The sequence below is a fragment of the Parasteatoda tepidariorum genome, chromosome 2 (genome assembly GCF_043381705.1).
Source record: "Parasteatoda tepidariorum isolate YZ-2023 chromosome 2, CAS_Ptep_4.0, whole genome shotgun sequence".
NCBI lineage: Eukaryota > Metazoa > Arthropoda > Arachnida > Araneae > Theridiidae > Parasteatoda > Parasteatoda tepidariorum.
Window position 1 is genome coordinate 90,660,665 of NC_092205.1, and position 16,594 is coordinate 90,677,258.

Sequence of the window (16,594 nt, forward strand, 5' to 3'; positions counted from 1 at the left end):
ACTATATCACATCCAGATTAAGATGTGTTATATATATATATTTTCTACTTAGTTGTTGAATACCTAAATCGGAAAATTTTTGCTATGCGAAGCAAGAAATATATAACTTTTAAGTTCAAAGATTTACTTAAAAAGCGAAAAACTTTCTACTACCGAATGAAGAACTACCAAGGAATAAATATTTTAACTGTACAAAATCACGATCTTGTTTAACTTAATTGAGAACGTAAGCGAGCCCAGACACTTTTGTAAGAGTGAGCCACTGCAGTAAAAAATGTTTTCGCAATTCACAGAAGAAAGAAAGAAAAAAACAAGGTAGGTTTCAAAGTTTTTTTTTAAAAAAAAAAAGAAAAAAAACTCTTTTTGGGAAATGCAGTAAATTTTCATATTAAAAGAGTTCTGAAAAGAGGAAAAAATTTAACTACTAATTTATTGCTCGCAGAGTGAAGAAATATATTATTATTTCATACATGTTTAGCATTTTAACTAATTTATTCCTAAAACATTCATTTTTCGTAGAGATTCATAGTTTGACAATAAAGCAAGTAATTACTTTTTATTGAATAATTACGATTTCTTTCTCCCTTATAAGACCAAAATTAATGAATTAAATTTAATTAATGAATTAATATTTGAAAAAAAAACTGTATTAACATCAAGTGTCATCAATTACAAGAGCACTTTAAAATTAATGAAAAAATTAATGTTTTAAAATTTAAAACGAATTTGTTAGAAAATGCTCAAGTTATGAGCATTTTAATTAGTCTTTGTTATAATGCGCATGCGCGAAAAATATTAAAAATAATTTTTTTCCATCATTTTATCGGAATTGGCAGCTAATGAATAAAGTGTGTTTTGGGTATTTTTACAATTTAAACATTTTCAAGCAATTTTGAAAGTAGTTTTTGTACTTCATAAAAGAATGCTCAAAATAATAAGGGGTTCTCCACGAAGTCTATTTCGTACCATTAAGCAGGATTTATAAAAAATGACACCAGCATTGTGGGGGATTACTCCCCCCCCCCCATAAAAATAAAAGCATGTTTTCATTCGCATGTTTTGTTTCCTTATATCATCACATTTTGGTGTCCGGGTGAATATTGTAAGGTATTACAATTTGTTATTAAATTTTGTCTTATGATACATGAAATTTATAGATAGATAGATAGTGTTATGCCACAATAGGCATTACATATTTCCTAGCTTTTAAAATTTCTTTAATTTTTTTAAACTTTTTTTTTTAATCATTCCTAATCCAATTGTAACTAAATTAAATCCATTATTTAAATTTTATTACAATTTATAAAAAGCGAATATAAAATATTTTGTTCTTTTCTTATCAATCAATGTATCGGCTAACTTTTTATTTCAATACTAATCTAAGAATCATTAATTCACTGTTGCGACTAATCGAATACAAAAATCTATTTATAACTCCTTATTCTTGATTTCTTGCCACAAATATGTTTCAGTTACATGTTTATACTAATTCCCACAGTCTTGTTGGCGATTCGCTATCGCCAACGTATTTTCAAATATAATATTGATTATGGAGGGTTGGCTTTATTTTTGGCAATTTTATCTTTCGAATAATCACCAGCCTTAGGCCGGGATAGTCTGGTTGGTAGGGCACTGGGCCCATGTCCAAGAGTTCGTGGGTTCAATCCCCGCCGGCCGAAACTCCCCGTGTAGTAACTGGTGACTGATGCACGTTAAATCTATCGAGTCACAAGGTCCTCCATGTTCCCATGACAAATCAGTCCCTCTGGGAGTAGTGATACAGGAGTTCCCGTGCCTTCTGGATTGGTTCAAAATTACAAGGCAGCGGTGTTGAACATTAGTAGTCGTAAACCCAAAAATTGTGTCGGCTGTTCAACGACGGATATAAAATATAAAATAAAATCACCAACCTTGGATCTCTTCCCATGCTCCTAACTGTCCGTTGGGAACAATTCATTCACTTTCAATTTCCCTTTTTTGGTGACTGGGATGCCAGTCCCAATCATTGAATATCAATTCCAACTGAACGATTTTGCTTGATCCCTTTAAGGGGTTTTTCTTTATTTTATATCTTAAATATGGCCATTTTTAATCTACTAATATTTACTTAATAAATTAAATTTTTCTTAAGCGATTTTATTTATATCTCTTACATAATTATCACTATATCACATCCAGATTAAGATGTGTCTGCAACAGCCAAAAACATGCTTAAAACTACTCTGATGCAACCAGCACGAATCCANGATTGGTTCAAAATTACAAGGCTGCGGAGTTGAACATTAGTAGTCGTAAACCCAAAAATTGTGTCGGCTGTTCAACGACGGATATAAAATATTAAATAAAATTACCAACCTTGGATCTCTTCCCATGCTCCTAACTGTCCGTTGGGAACAATTCATTCACTTTCAATCTCCAATTTTTGGTGACTAGGATGCCAGTACCAACCATTGAATATCAATTTTAACAGAACGATTTTGCTTGATCACTTTAAGGGTTTTTTCTTTATTTTGATATTTTAAATATGGCCATTTTTAATCTAATATTTACTTAGTAAATTAAATTTTTCTTAAACGATTTTATTCATATCTCTTACATAATTATCACTATATCACATCCAGATTAAGACGTATCTGCAACAGCCAAAAACATGCTTAAAACTACTCTGATGCAACCAGCACGAATCCATTTAATTAATAAATTAAAATTATTAACTCCATTTAATTAATTGACTGAATTAATTTAAAACGATCACCGCCACTTCAGATGGATAGATAGACAAGGCTAAGGAATTTTCATCCCTTCATATTATTCAACAAATTAATTAGAACTTGTAAGAAAATTCTAAAATTGTTAAATTGTTCTTAATTTCATTTATTGTATCGTAATTCAGAGAAGAGAATTTTTTTCCCTACTGTTCATTTGAAAGGGAAAACTCTTAAGGTAAAGAAGACACGAGTGTAGATTGAAATGTGTGCACACTTACATTGTGAGTATGTTAGGCGTAGCGAGCATAGGAAACCAATGGGGCTGCGTTGCCATGCTCTTTCTCACTGCTCATCTTTTTGATACATTCAGCTACTTTCATAAAATCCTGATCGACCTGAAATTGCAGAAAAATATATCTTATTATTTCGTATATGTAGGTGGTATATGCGCATATGGTATATGCGTTTATTCATATGTGCAAAAAAAAGCTGATAAATTTTTTTTTCGCGTTAACAACAAAGCGTGTGGGCAGTCACGAGCATCAAAAATGAAACACAATAATAACAATAAAAAGGTATCTGTTTACAACTATTATAGAGTGGACTGTAAATTTAACAAGTATTTTATTACAGGACGTTCACCATAGGATGTCCTTAACGAAGAACGATACATTTTTAACTGATATCCATAGTTTTATTACAGGACACTCACCATAGAGCATCCTCATCGAAGAACAAACAAAGTAGTCACGGTGGCTGGCTTAGCCTAGGAATAGTGAGGTACCTGGGTCAATCCAGGCCCTTAATCCTAGTTCATAATAATTAAAATGATGACATGACACAAAATTATATTCACATATCAGTGGTGCAAAGATTAATAGATTGTGTGTAAATACATATTAATTTATGTTGAATAACATGAAAAATAGTATAAGTGTAACTGGATTAACAAAGTAATTATAAATCAAACATTAAGAAACGGTCGCCAAATTGGCGGACTCTCTTTACATGGCGACAGCAACAATTTAGATTCATGACATTTAATAGTATCAACTAAAAAATAATCATATCAAAACAACGCTATACATCTAAAAATTCTTGTATATTTAAGCTTCAATTCAAAATTCGATTCTATTCATTCAATTCAGGATTCGATTCTATTTAATTTCGTTCTAACCTTTTACTTACGACTGGTACAACATATGGACCAATATGATGGTACAATATGGTATACCGTGAGCAAAGGGTTAAATTATATTCCTTAAAATCATATAAAAATCTGAATATTTTTGCTGTGATGCCATAACATATTTCCTAGCTTTTAAAATTTCTTTAATTTCATATTTTTTTTAAAATTATTCTTAACCCAATTGCAATTAAATTAAACAAATTGCTTAGTTTTTATTACATTTTGTATACGAAGCAAAGTATAAATATTTTATTCTCTTCTTAACAATAAACAACGGCTAACTTTTTAATTCACTACAAATGTATAACTCATTAACACCACTAAACCAAACATCAAAATCCCTTTTTAACTCTTTATTCCTTAAGCTGCTTTGTTTCTGTAACCACAAGAAGTTCCGCTGAGCTGAAATTAAGTTTAAAAAAGTCAGAGATTTAAAATTCGATTTCTCAGGAACCATTCGACCGATTTTTGCTCAAATTTTGTATTTTGCTATGTAAAATCTTTAAAATGATGCAAAAAATTTTACACCTATAATTCAAAATTATTTCGACCATTATTGAATAAAATAATAAATATTTAGTAAAGGTTATTTTTTGCATGGAATTATCTTTGGATAAACAGTTTCATAATCGTATCCAAAAAGCTTTCAATTCTATTAGATTCTCAAGATACAATGAAAGACTCAAAAAGTACAATTAAGATTCCAAACTTTGGAGCACAATCCTTTTTAACTATTGGGACCATAGCTAAACCCTACTTAGGGGTTCAGAAATGTGAATCCTTCAAAAAAAAGGTATGTTTACCCAGAGAAAATAAATTTTTGTGTCTGATTTCGCAGCTTAAAAAAGCGCCTGCCCTTATTAATTAGCATATCTGAGGTCATCCCCTCGAGTCATTAAAATTGTGTCCTAGAACGTGAAGATCCGATCATTAAGTCAAGAGTTATTCAGGGTGGTCCTTTTTTTCGCACAATACACAAGTCATTCGCTTAAAATGAGAGTTTTTTTGAGTTAATTTTTATTATTAATCTAAATAAAATATAAAATAAAAAAGAGTTCCATATTTTTTAGAATTTTTTTTTTACATAATTAATAAAATTTTAATGACCTGCATTTACAAACATTTTCATCCATAAATTTTCTTTCTCATCAGCTGGCAATTCAAAATATTTTGTATTGAGATTTTTGCTTTTAACTGGCTCTTTTTCTCATTTGCATTCTGAAACGACAAATTTCTCTTCGAATCATTATCAGCGCGGCATTATTTGCAATAGCTATCATAATTGGAAATTAGTTTTTTTTTTTAAGAATATTTCTTGTAGGAAACTTCTGGATCAAGTATTGGGAGAAGTTTGCCTTCGTGGAGGACTTTTCGATGGAACTAACCCGCATTTGCGTTACATGGAGAGGAAAACAACGAAAACCTCCCACAGTTAGCCTGTCAGCAAGGGGACTCTTACCCATGAACCGTCTACCACTGAGGATATTTCACGCCAGCACTGTGGTCGGTGCAAGCAGGATGCGAAATTCGTATCGATCAGTCATCACTGGGACAAAGAATATGGGATTCGAACCCGATTCACCTCCTTAGAAGGTGAATGCTCTATCCCCTGAGCCATCGCGGCTCTTATTGTAGCTGTTGTTGCTTATCCTCCTTAGCTTAGATAAACTAACTTAGTTACTTTATAGTAATACATATAAAGTAGTTGCCGACCGGCCTGTGTAGGGGGCAGGGAACTGTCCTTGCATCAGAAAGGTTCTGGGTTCGAATCCCGGACAAGGCATGGATGTTTCTTTCTCTCTATCTGTGTTCTATGTCCTTTCTCCTTTATGTGTGAATGTGACCCGCCCTATAAACGGGTTGTGGTAGTATGACGTGGGCAACGCAGCTCCACCGCCGTGGCTTCGCCACAGGTGCCCACTGGGTAACGAAAAGAGAGTTAGCAGTTCTGGCACTTTCTGTGGCCAATGGACAATAGTTCCAAGTGCCCGCCATTAAAAAAAAAACTTATATAGTAGTTACTTTATAGTAACTTAACCTAAATAAAGTCCTGGAGATCATAATTAAACGAAAAGCTTTCAACAGCAGGCCACTCGAAGACAATCTATGAGAGGTAGAAGCAGCCGCAAACAGCATAAGTCTTCTCGCTTCCGTTAAAAATTAGACTCTTAAATGGGACCAGTCCTAAGTCTAGATCAGTGGTCGAAAGTAGAACACTACAGGTAAAGAAACTACTGTAGTCGCTACTTTTTTTTATAGCTTGTTGTGCAGCTTGTTTCTTTTTTTAAAAAAAAGTTGTGTCGCAAGTAGTGCGATACAAGAAAACAGTAGCCTGTAGCGATTCCTGGCAACTACTTTTTACGTTAGTTAAATGAAGAAACAGAATTCTAACACAATATTTAGAATTTAATGGGTACAAATCTTATCGGGTCTGTCAAAGGACGCAATTTAAAATGCCCCTAGGACTGTGAATTAGCAATAATTGAGTATTTAGAGACACGCATATCTAATATTTAAGCTAGTCATTACGAATAATACATAATTTATGACTTTGGTCACACTTTCACATGCGAATGTACACATTACGAATGTAAAACGTTGATGTTATTTCAAAGGAAAGGAACAGATTTTTGATGCACACTAACATCTTAGAAGAAAAAAAGAGCATTTAACACCTTGCGAATTTCCCAGAATTTCTTAAATTAAATATTCGCTGTCGAGAAGGGCATAAATAGCTGAATTAATTGAACAAATTCGAAGAAAAAAATGTTTTAGAATAGCAAACTGGTTCGTGTAAACCAGCGTTTCTCAACCTTTCAATAATCGCGGCCCAGTTTTCAATCATAATTTTCCACGCCCCCCCNTTTTCCCCCCCCCCCCCCCCCCGCTTGCAATAAAATGCATACAGCAATATTGTATATTGAGTATTTTGGATTCTGTTCAAAAATTATTTTTAATTAACTGCCAGAACAAAAGTAAAAGCGAGCCAACGTTGGCAAGAAATCACATCTTGCATTTTGAAAAGCGGGCGGTGAATAGATGAGGCCAATGAAAGTGAGGAAAATTTAAATATTACATTTGAAATGAAAGCTAAACTCGGAGATAACGTTAAAAGAATATGAAAGTAGAAATATTCGTTAATGAAAGTTAACCTAGACGGGTTGAGTTAAATTTAGAAACAGGGAATACATTTTTTCGAATAATAAAAGAAATAAAACAGAATCATGACTAAACAATACAGAAAAAAATAAGTTATGTTTGTGGAAAGGAATCCACACCACCGATGGCGTCTCGAGCATACGCAGAGCAAATGTTTTCTCACAGTAAGAAGAAAAATGTTCGATAACGCAAGTTTAAATTCCAGCCAGTCTCATTCGAGCCGATTATTGGTCCTCGTTAAACTGTTCTACCATAAAGTGCTCGACTTCGCGCGCAGGTCGTCGGGCTACCGAAGCGGGGGAGCCATCCCCTCCGCAGAGGATCAAAATTGTGGTGGAATGTCTTCGGATCATCCTCAGGTATGTTTCCCATACCGTCGCCAATAGCCCATTGTGCAGCTCTAGTGCGACGTAAATGAACAACAACAACATTCGAGTCGATCCTTCTATCGCTATCGAACCTATCATGAATGTGTATGTTATACATATTTTCGTTTTAATTGCAATTAACTGTATTAAATATTCACTGCAGCAGATTTATGCAGACTCATGGATAAATTTTTAAGCGTAAGTAAGCGAGCATTAGACGATATTCTATCATCATCATGTACACAGACGAATCTGGTTTTGAAAATAAAATCAAGAAAATATTCTCAAGAACTTTGGGTTGAAACCTGATAAACTTAAACGACATTTGGAAAAGCTTCATAGTGAGTACGTCAACAAACCGAAAGAATTCTTCGAGTTAAAATTAAAATCATATAAAAAGCAAAACTCATTTTTTACAGAAACTTTGTCTGTGGATAAAAAAGCATAATTGCATCTTACAAATCTTCATATAAAATAGCCAGATGTAAAAAACCTCACACCATTGGTGAAGAGCTTATTTTGCAGGAGCAATAGAGATAGTAGAAACTATGTTTGAAGATAATTTTTCAAAACAATTGCAGTCCATACCTCTTTCAAATGATACTGTTGCTCGTCGAATTGGTGATATTGCTGAAGATGTATAGCTTCAGCTTTTCTCTAAGTTGCGTGACAAATTATTTTTAATACAGCTCGATGAAGCAACAGATATTGAAAAAGATGCTCATTTAATTGCCTATGTTTAATTTTCTGACAGTATGTCAGTAGTAGAAGAACTACTTTTCTGCAAACCAATTGAACTCAAAACAACAGCGTTCGCAATATTTGCTATTTTAAATAATTTTATAAACGAGGCAAGCATAGAATGGAAAAACTGCGTCGGAATAAGCACCGATGGTGGTGCTCGTTCAATGTCAGGAAGATTCCAAAGTATACAAGCACTTCTAAGACAAAAACCACCCCAGTGTGTCTGGACACATTGCATGAACCACAGAGAAGCTTTGGTTTTGGCAGAAATGAGTCCTGGTCTGAATATCATGATAACTACGGTTGTAACTGTAGTAAATTATGTAAAAATGAGGACCCTGAAATCGAGAATCTTTTGGAATCTTTTTTACGTGGGAAATTTTTGCAACGTATTTATGAATTAAGGCAAGAAATCGCCATTTTCCTCGAAAAAGAAAACAGATCGGAAGCCGAGAATTTTGGCGATGATTTATTTGGGATAAAATTGAGCTACTTGCAGACATATTCGAGAAATTAATTAACTTGAATCTTCTACTCCAAGGAACAAATACACATATGTTGGATACGAGTGATAAAGTTAATGCTTTTCGTAGAAAATTGGAATTGCCGAGCAGAAATTTAAAGCAAAAAATCTAACAATGTTTGCAATTGCGGATGATTGTACTAAAACTGACAAGGCTAAGGAAGATCATCTAAAATTTGATTTTGTAACTGTTGACAATCATTTTAGCCATGATGGCAAATAATTTTTAAAAAAAGTATTTTCTTTCTGACGACTAACTGATAGCAAGTTACGAGTTGGTTAGGGATCTAATTTCATAAGACTCCCGAGGGACTCTCAATTGATGAGGAAGAAAAATTAGCAGACTTCACAAGTGGCGAAACCAAAAGACGATTTGTTTTTGTGATAGATTCTGGTATTTTCTTGTAAATTTGAGTATTATTATGCTAGTTATGGGTTAGGTTAATTAACTCCAATATGGTTAGTTAACTCTTACTTACTAGTTATGGTTAGTTAACTCTTACTTACTAGTTATGGTAAGTTAGCACTTTTGAAAGAACTAACTCAGTAATTCTTGATTTATTCTAATGAGCTAACTCAAAAGAATCACTAGTGACGTCACACAAAAACTATCAATGTAAATGACATATAAAAAAATTATACACTCTAAAAACAAATTTCTTTATTAAAGTAGGGAAACTTGTCTCCACCAGTAACACTCTTAAAGTGCCTTTTTGAAACACGTTCGCCAGTTCAAGTGTCTGTTCTAAAGATGATTTCAATATATGGGCCACCTTAGCATATATGGCAACGTTACTTTTAAAAAGTAACGAGTAGAAGTACAAGTATTTTTAAAAAAAGTAACGAGTAAAAAGCAAAAAGTTCTTATTTTAAAAAGTAACGAGTAAAAAGTACAAGTAAAAGTACAAGTACTAAGCAAAAAAAGTAACGATTTAAAAGTACATTTCTAGGAAATCGAAAATTCAAAGTAACCTAAAATTTTATTGAATAATATTCTTATGTTCTTTAATGTTTTTGCAAAATTGTTGTTATTTATTTAATTATTTTTAATTTTGAAAGTTATGGACATTAATTTATTTTTAAATTCGGAAGAATATTATAATATAATTTTATAATATAATCGTATAATATAATTTTAAAATCAAATATAATTTTAATATCAAACTTTTTATGGATTTGCACGAAAAAGAAATTTTATCTATTGATTTTAATTTTTAGTTTATTATTTTTATTTATTTAAATTACCATTGATTTAAAATTGTTTTACTCTATAGAAACGCGTTTTAAAAGCACAAACATAAACAAAGCAAACACGGGGTTTCAGATAGCTTTGTGATCTTTGAGCTAGTAAAAAATAATTGAATGTGCAGTATAAGTTGAAACAGAAGGTATTTAAACACGAAGTTAGCTGTGAATGCATATATATTGCACATTAATTTTATAAATTAAAAAAACATAAGCATTTTTTTTAAATTTAATTTTTTGTTTTTTTAGAAAGCTTACCGAGTTTTAGAAAAAAGTAACGATTTCATTCGATATTTCCGTTACAAATACTTGTACTTTTTCCCTAAAAAAGTAACGAAAGTACAAGTAAAAGTACTAAATTTAAAAAGTAACGAAGTACAAGTAAAAGTACGTACTTTTTACTTATACCGGCGGGACAAGTAACGAAAGTAAAAGTACTGTCATGTATGCACCTGAGGGGCAAAAGCTACAATTGTGAAATTGTACTATAAAATAAATGAAATTTCATTTTACAGTTAAAAGTATACGTGATATGTATTAGAGATAGGTGCAAGATTTTGCAAAAAAAACTTCAGCCACACAGACTTAACCAGAAAATTAGGAAAAATCCTCACAGCTTAGAAATGGCCACCTTTGGCTCACCCACCTTAAGTTTTGATTTAATAAGTTATTTCCCTTTAATAAGTCATTAAATAAGTCGAAATGTATTTTGTTTTCTATGCGTATGTGTGCTTTCCTTTCAGTCAGTTGAACAATTTTTTTAAATAATATTTTCCCTTGGATATTCTCGCTCCACCCCTCTAGTGTGCTCGCTCCCCACAGAATCGCTGATGTAAACATAAATAAATATTTCTGAATAGTTCTTTGCGTTTAATGTAAACCAATTTTTCCTTCAAAACCATTTTGAACATAATGTGTAAATTAATTTCTCCAGCAGTGTAAACTATACAGATGCAAATTAATTTCTCCAGCTAAGATCGGTTCCTTAAAGTAGGAAATAGTCTCTACATTTCGAAAGTAGTTTGCATTTATAAGAAAAAAGAGTTGTAGTCGTAGTAAACTTCAAAAATAATGTAATTTTTCCGACCACTGGTCTAAATAGAGTGGCCTGAGCAAGTCTTGGAGAGGAGCACTCTGCTAAGACAGTCCAGGGGACTTATCGGCATACCAGGCGTTATTCTTCAACAGAACTTATTGCTAAGTATGCTTCTATGATCTCATTTTTTTTAAAATTTGTCACTTAATTGTTTACAAAATGCAAAATCTACATAATGTAATGTTTACATAATGTAAAATCTTAATTATCAGGTGATGCTATACAGCATTATTGTTTTGACGCCGTTGAAACCGGTTTGTACTTGTTTATGTTAATGTATCAATTGGTTAACATTGTAATGCAATACGTTAAAAAAAAAAATACAAATAGGAAGTCAATAAGGAATCTCCCGAATAAAAACCTATTACATGTATGTTTAAATATAAAAGTATTGCCTATAAACTGGTGCAAAACATGTCATTATTAAAAAACTACAGTGCGTCTAATAATTTGATTCAATTATTATAATATACTAATATAATACAAGATGTAATAAATATTCTATATTTATATAAAATATCGTCTAGTTTATCCAAGCGTCGAATTTATAGTATTTATCGTCTAATTTAACCAATTGTTACACGAATGTAAACAAGTGCAAACCTGTTTCAGCCTCGTAAAAGCATTAAAGCTGTAAAGTATCACCTGATAATTAAGATTTCGGGAAACATTGTTCCAGCAATGATCTTATTTTCTGTTTAAGGAGTTTCTAGAAGATAATGTCCAGATCATCTAAGCAATAGGTAATGCGTGAAATTATAATTTTTTGGGAGCACTTTAAGCGATCACCTTATTTAATCTGCAGTAGAACAACTGACTTCTACACTTTGAAAGTAACGTTATTGCGCACACATCCCACGTCATTTCATTTAAACATTCAAATAATACTCAAAAACAAAAATCATTCTTTAATGACGTCATGTTTACACATCTCTACCTTATTCTTTTTGACATCGAAAATTTATTTGTTTAATTTCCTAAGCAACCACTCATTTCCAGCAAGAAACAGGTTTTCTCAATTTGTGATTACTTTGGTCGCTAAGCCGACTAACATTCTTTAAATTAACGGAACAACCTTTTCCAGCAAACGAAAGTTGAGGAAGGGTTCAGTGTCCTTCCTTGGGGAAAATATTTCATGAACTTTACTCAACAGCGGTTGAAGGTCAATTTAATGCTTGCTTTATAAAGAGCGAAACTTTAATGGAAGACTTGATTTTTGCCCTCTATAGGGCCGATTTTTCCTTCTAGTTAGAATATATTTAGGATTGTTTTATAGAAAAGAAATTCGACTTTATCTATGACCTAAAATTACTTTAATTTTAAGACTTAGGAAAACCAACTGGCCTTTCACTTTATAAATAACCGGAAGTTCTGTGTTTGTTGTTGTTGGTGTGTAGATTAAAACGTATTGAGTTTACCAATAAGTTTCTACCGTTCGTCGCAAGATGGCACTGCCAGAAACTTATGTAGAAATTGAATTGTGTTAATCGTCTTATTGTAAGTTTGTTCATCTGGTAACAACGTAACCTTTAAGTATTAGGGATTCCATATTAGCATTACGTAATTGTTTTCGTGCAAAAATTTCAAGTTAAGTGTCAAATATTTTGATTTGCTTCTTTAATTTTTTTTATATCCGTCGTTGAACAGCCGACCCAATTTTGGGTTTGCGACTACTAATGTTCAACTCCGTAGCCTTGTAATTTTGAACCAATCAAGAGGACAAGGAAACTCCTGAATCAGTATCCCCAGAAGTATTGATTTGTTATGGGAACATGGAGGATTTTGCGATTCTACAGATTTAACGTGCACCAGTCTCCATTTACTACATGATAAGTATTCTGGCCGGCGGAGATCGAACCCACGAACTCTCGGAGGCGGACCCAGTGCCCTACCAACCAGGCTATCCCGGCCTTTTGCTTCTTTAATTTGAAGAAATCTGCAGATTAGGCGCATCGATTGCTTGGGCAAGCATATGGTGCTTTATAGCATATGGTGCTTATAAAAGCATAGCATGCTTTAAGTGAGAAAAGTTGCCATGAGTGGTCTCAGTTTAAAAACGATGAATTTGAGGTGGAAGATAAAGAACACAGTGGGAGGTTAGAAATAGTACGAAAATAAGAAATTGGAATAATAATTGGAAGAAGATTCGTACCAACTGCAAAAATAACTTGCTCTTACATTAAAGGGACTCAGCAAGCAATTTCACATCATTTAAAATCGTTGGGAATTATCCAAAAACAAGGAATTCGAGTTCCATAAGAACCTGCAGCTAAGAGACATTGAACGTCGATTTTGCATGAAAATTGATTTTGCTACTTGGAAACACCTCAATGGGGAGACCTTCCACACCGACAGTATTCACCAGACCTTGCCCCTTCAGATTATCACCCATTCCGGGCGATGGCGCATGGTCTGTTTGAGCAGAAATTTACGTCTTTTGAAGAAACCAAGGGAATGAATCGATTCGTGGATATCCTCGAAAGATGACGAGTTCTTCCGACGAGGTATCCGAATGCTCCCAGAAAGATGGGAAAAAGTAGTGTCTAGTAATGAAGAATACTTGGAATTCTTGGAATTAAGATGATGTAACATTTTTTCACAATAAACTGCTAATTTTTGATAGAAAAAGGCAGAAACTTATTTGTACTCACAATATTTTAATTTTTAAGAAAAATGTTTTTTGAATCACTTTCCTCATCAGCATTGGCACGACAGCCCTTTGTGAGCCTGGGCCTTCCTCAGAAGCTTTTTCCATTCTGCCCTTCTCCAAGCAATTAATTTGAATCACTTTAAGAGAATTAATTATTTTATTTCTTGTTGAATCATTTTTCAAGTGTCCGACGAATTGTAAAAACCATCATTCCATCACCAATGATTTGTAATAAATATTTTTAAAACTGTGCTTTTCGAGTGGAGGAAAAAAGAGATTTTCTGAGACGTTTTCGGAAGACGCGGGGAGAAATTTTCTGTGGTGATTGAAGTTCATTACGAAGCAATACGCTTTTTGTTTTAGAAAAAAAAATTAAATTTCCATCTTTTAGTTTACTTGAATAAAGTAGTTTTTATTTTTATTTTATCGCATTATCTTCTGCCCTTTAGATCCGGGTTTCTAAGTTCTTTTACATCGAAAATTTTAACTTCCAGTTTAGTAGGGTACTGGTAACATTTAAGAAACAAATTGTCCGTGAGCTTTTTATTTCAGGCATAGCTCAAAATACGTATTTAAGAAATTAGACGCATCTCAAGAAACGGGTTTAATAAAATGGACATAGCATTTAATTCCGTTTCTCAAACTTAAAAATTCATTTTATAAAAAAAGAAAAAGAACAAAATCCAAGATAGCTCAGATTGTCAGAGGGACGACCCAATAAAATCAAAAACAGTCACACTAGTCTCAGTCACTGATGTTTTTAGTTGTCCCAAAAATGTCATAATGCGACGTTAGTTCCGGGGTAGCCTGGTTGGTAGGGCACTGGCCCATGTCCAAGAGGTCACGGGTTCGATCCCCAGGGGGCGAAGATTCCCCGTGTAGTAAATGGTGACTGGTGCATGTTAAATCTGTCGAGTCACAAAGTCCTCCATCTTCCCATAACAAATCATTCCTCTGGGGGTTCTGATCCAGGAGCTTCCTTGTCTTCTGGATTGGTTCTAAATTACAAGGCTACAGAGTTGAGCATAAGTAGTCGTAAACCCAAAACCTGGGTCGGCTATTCAACGACGGATGGAAAATAAAATATAAAAAATAATGTGACTTTGACGTTACTTCATTTTATGATATGAAACTATATTTTGTGACTCTCGGTAGTCACAACTATACATGACTGGGAATAAAGTCAGTGAAAAACGCTGTTACAACTTTGACTCCTTGAAAGTCACGCATGAACCATTTCCCGACTTATCTTACTAGAGTCACTTAACGTATTTTTTGCAACATCTGTCATCCTGTGCTTACGACTACTTTTTTCATTGAAGTCTCAACGATTCCACTCTACCTTGTAAGCAGATTTATTAATTTTTTTAAACTACTTAAAGTTATCACTATGCAATATATTGCTTCGCTGTCCAATGCTAACAGTATCAGACAAAATATATTAATTGTAACTAGACCCCTTGTTTAAAATACGCAACAACAGTGCTTAAATAAATTTAATATTATCCATTTTAAAAAAGAATTTCAAGACCAAGGAGGAAGAACGATTTATGTCCATTTTTCCCAAAAATAGCTTACTCAACAATTGGCTTACTCAAAATAGAATGGAAAGAGCAGTTTCTAACATAAACAAATGCCACATTTCAGCAACCAATTAGGATTGAGATGCCCACACTACAACACTTGCAAGTGTCCCATTGATGTTTCATAGAAAATAGCCAACGATTTTAAAACTTAAAGTTAAAATGATAGCTGTGCTGCCGTCAGCATTTTTTTTCTCTCTCTATAATTTGGCAACATCTGAAGTGTACCTCAAAAGTTCAGAAAAATTGATTGTGAACCTTGTAGAATTAAATTAAGTCGACCGCAAAGGAATGTTCATAAGATTAAAATTCTTTGCGTTGAAACCGTTGGAAATGTTTATAATTTTTTATATTATAATTTTTTCTAAATAAAAGTTTGAATTGCGCGTTTAAGTTTTTGGCGCGTTAAATCTATATCGATGTAGTTTTTGGATCGTTTTTATTTTTCGTAGGTTATGGCTAAAAATTTCCAAAGTTTTAAAAATCTTAATATTTTTAATTTGACGAAAATATGATGCGTTAATTTTAATCACTCTTGGACGTCTTTTAATTTGTGTCCAGTTCATAATTAATCCACGAGACTTTTCGATCGTGTTTTCGGTGTTTATTGTCGAAATTTCACGTTTCGTTTTTATTATTCTTTCCCAGATGGCACAGATTGTCACAGCACTGTCACAGCAGTGACCGTTATGAATTGTCTGAAGGAGGTCATAATATGACTTTGATGTTACACTGTCTTGTGACATGAAAGTCTCCATGACTATTTATTGTGACTTGTGTCGCGTGGTAGTCGCAAATATACTTAACTGGGACTCAAGTCACTTGGAAAATTAGGTGCCACTTTGCTGCAACTTTGATCCCCTGAAAGTCACGTGGACGTCATTTCATGACTTCATCAAAGTTCCAGAAGTATTTTTTACAATTTACCTCATTTTGTTTTCATATTTAATTTTTATCGAATTTGTTTCATTGAAGTCACGTGTATATGCGACTTGTATCACTAAAGTTATGATTCCAATCTACACAGAAAAGTCTCTTAGAAGTTTTGTAAGCAGTTTTTTGCTACCAATCTCTTACTGTGAATCCCAATTACAGTTGCGAATGGTCACAATGATTGCATTCAAAAGTGTGACCTGTTTAAATATTTCCGAAAGCATTCATAAATGACATTAAGAAAGAATTGGTCTCCGTAAACGTGCTTGTCTAAAAAAGAAAGCTTAAGTATATAATTGTTCCATTAACTAAAAGCTCGAAATGTCAGAAAAAAATAAATTAAATGCAAAACACCCCTTGTCCAAATATCAAACCAAAATTTAAATAAACGTATCT

At 33.1% G+C, this 16,594-nt stretch overlaps 1 protein-coding gene across 1 annotated transcript in view; it reads right to left on the reverse strand.

Moving 5' to 3' along the window:
- The window catches only part of LOC139424914 (uncharacterized), a 336,554-nt gene that overhangs the window by 307,043 nt on the left and 12,917 nt on the right, over positions 1-16,594 (reverse strand). The window contains exon 2 of the mRNA XM_071177022.1: positions 2,987-3,103. Within this exon, the coding sequence (XP_071033123.1) occupies positions 2,987-3,042 (56 nt within the window). The 5' untranslated portion in view covers positions 3,043-3,103. The remainder of the gene's footprint in view (positions 1-2,986; positions 3,104-16,594) is intronic.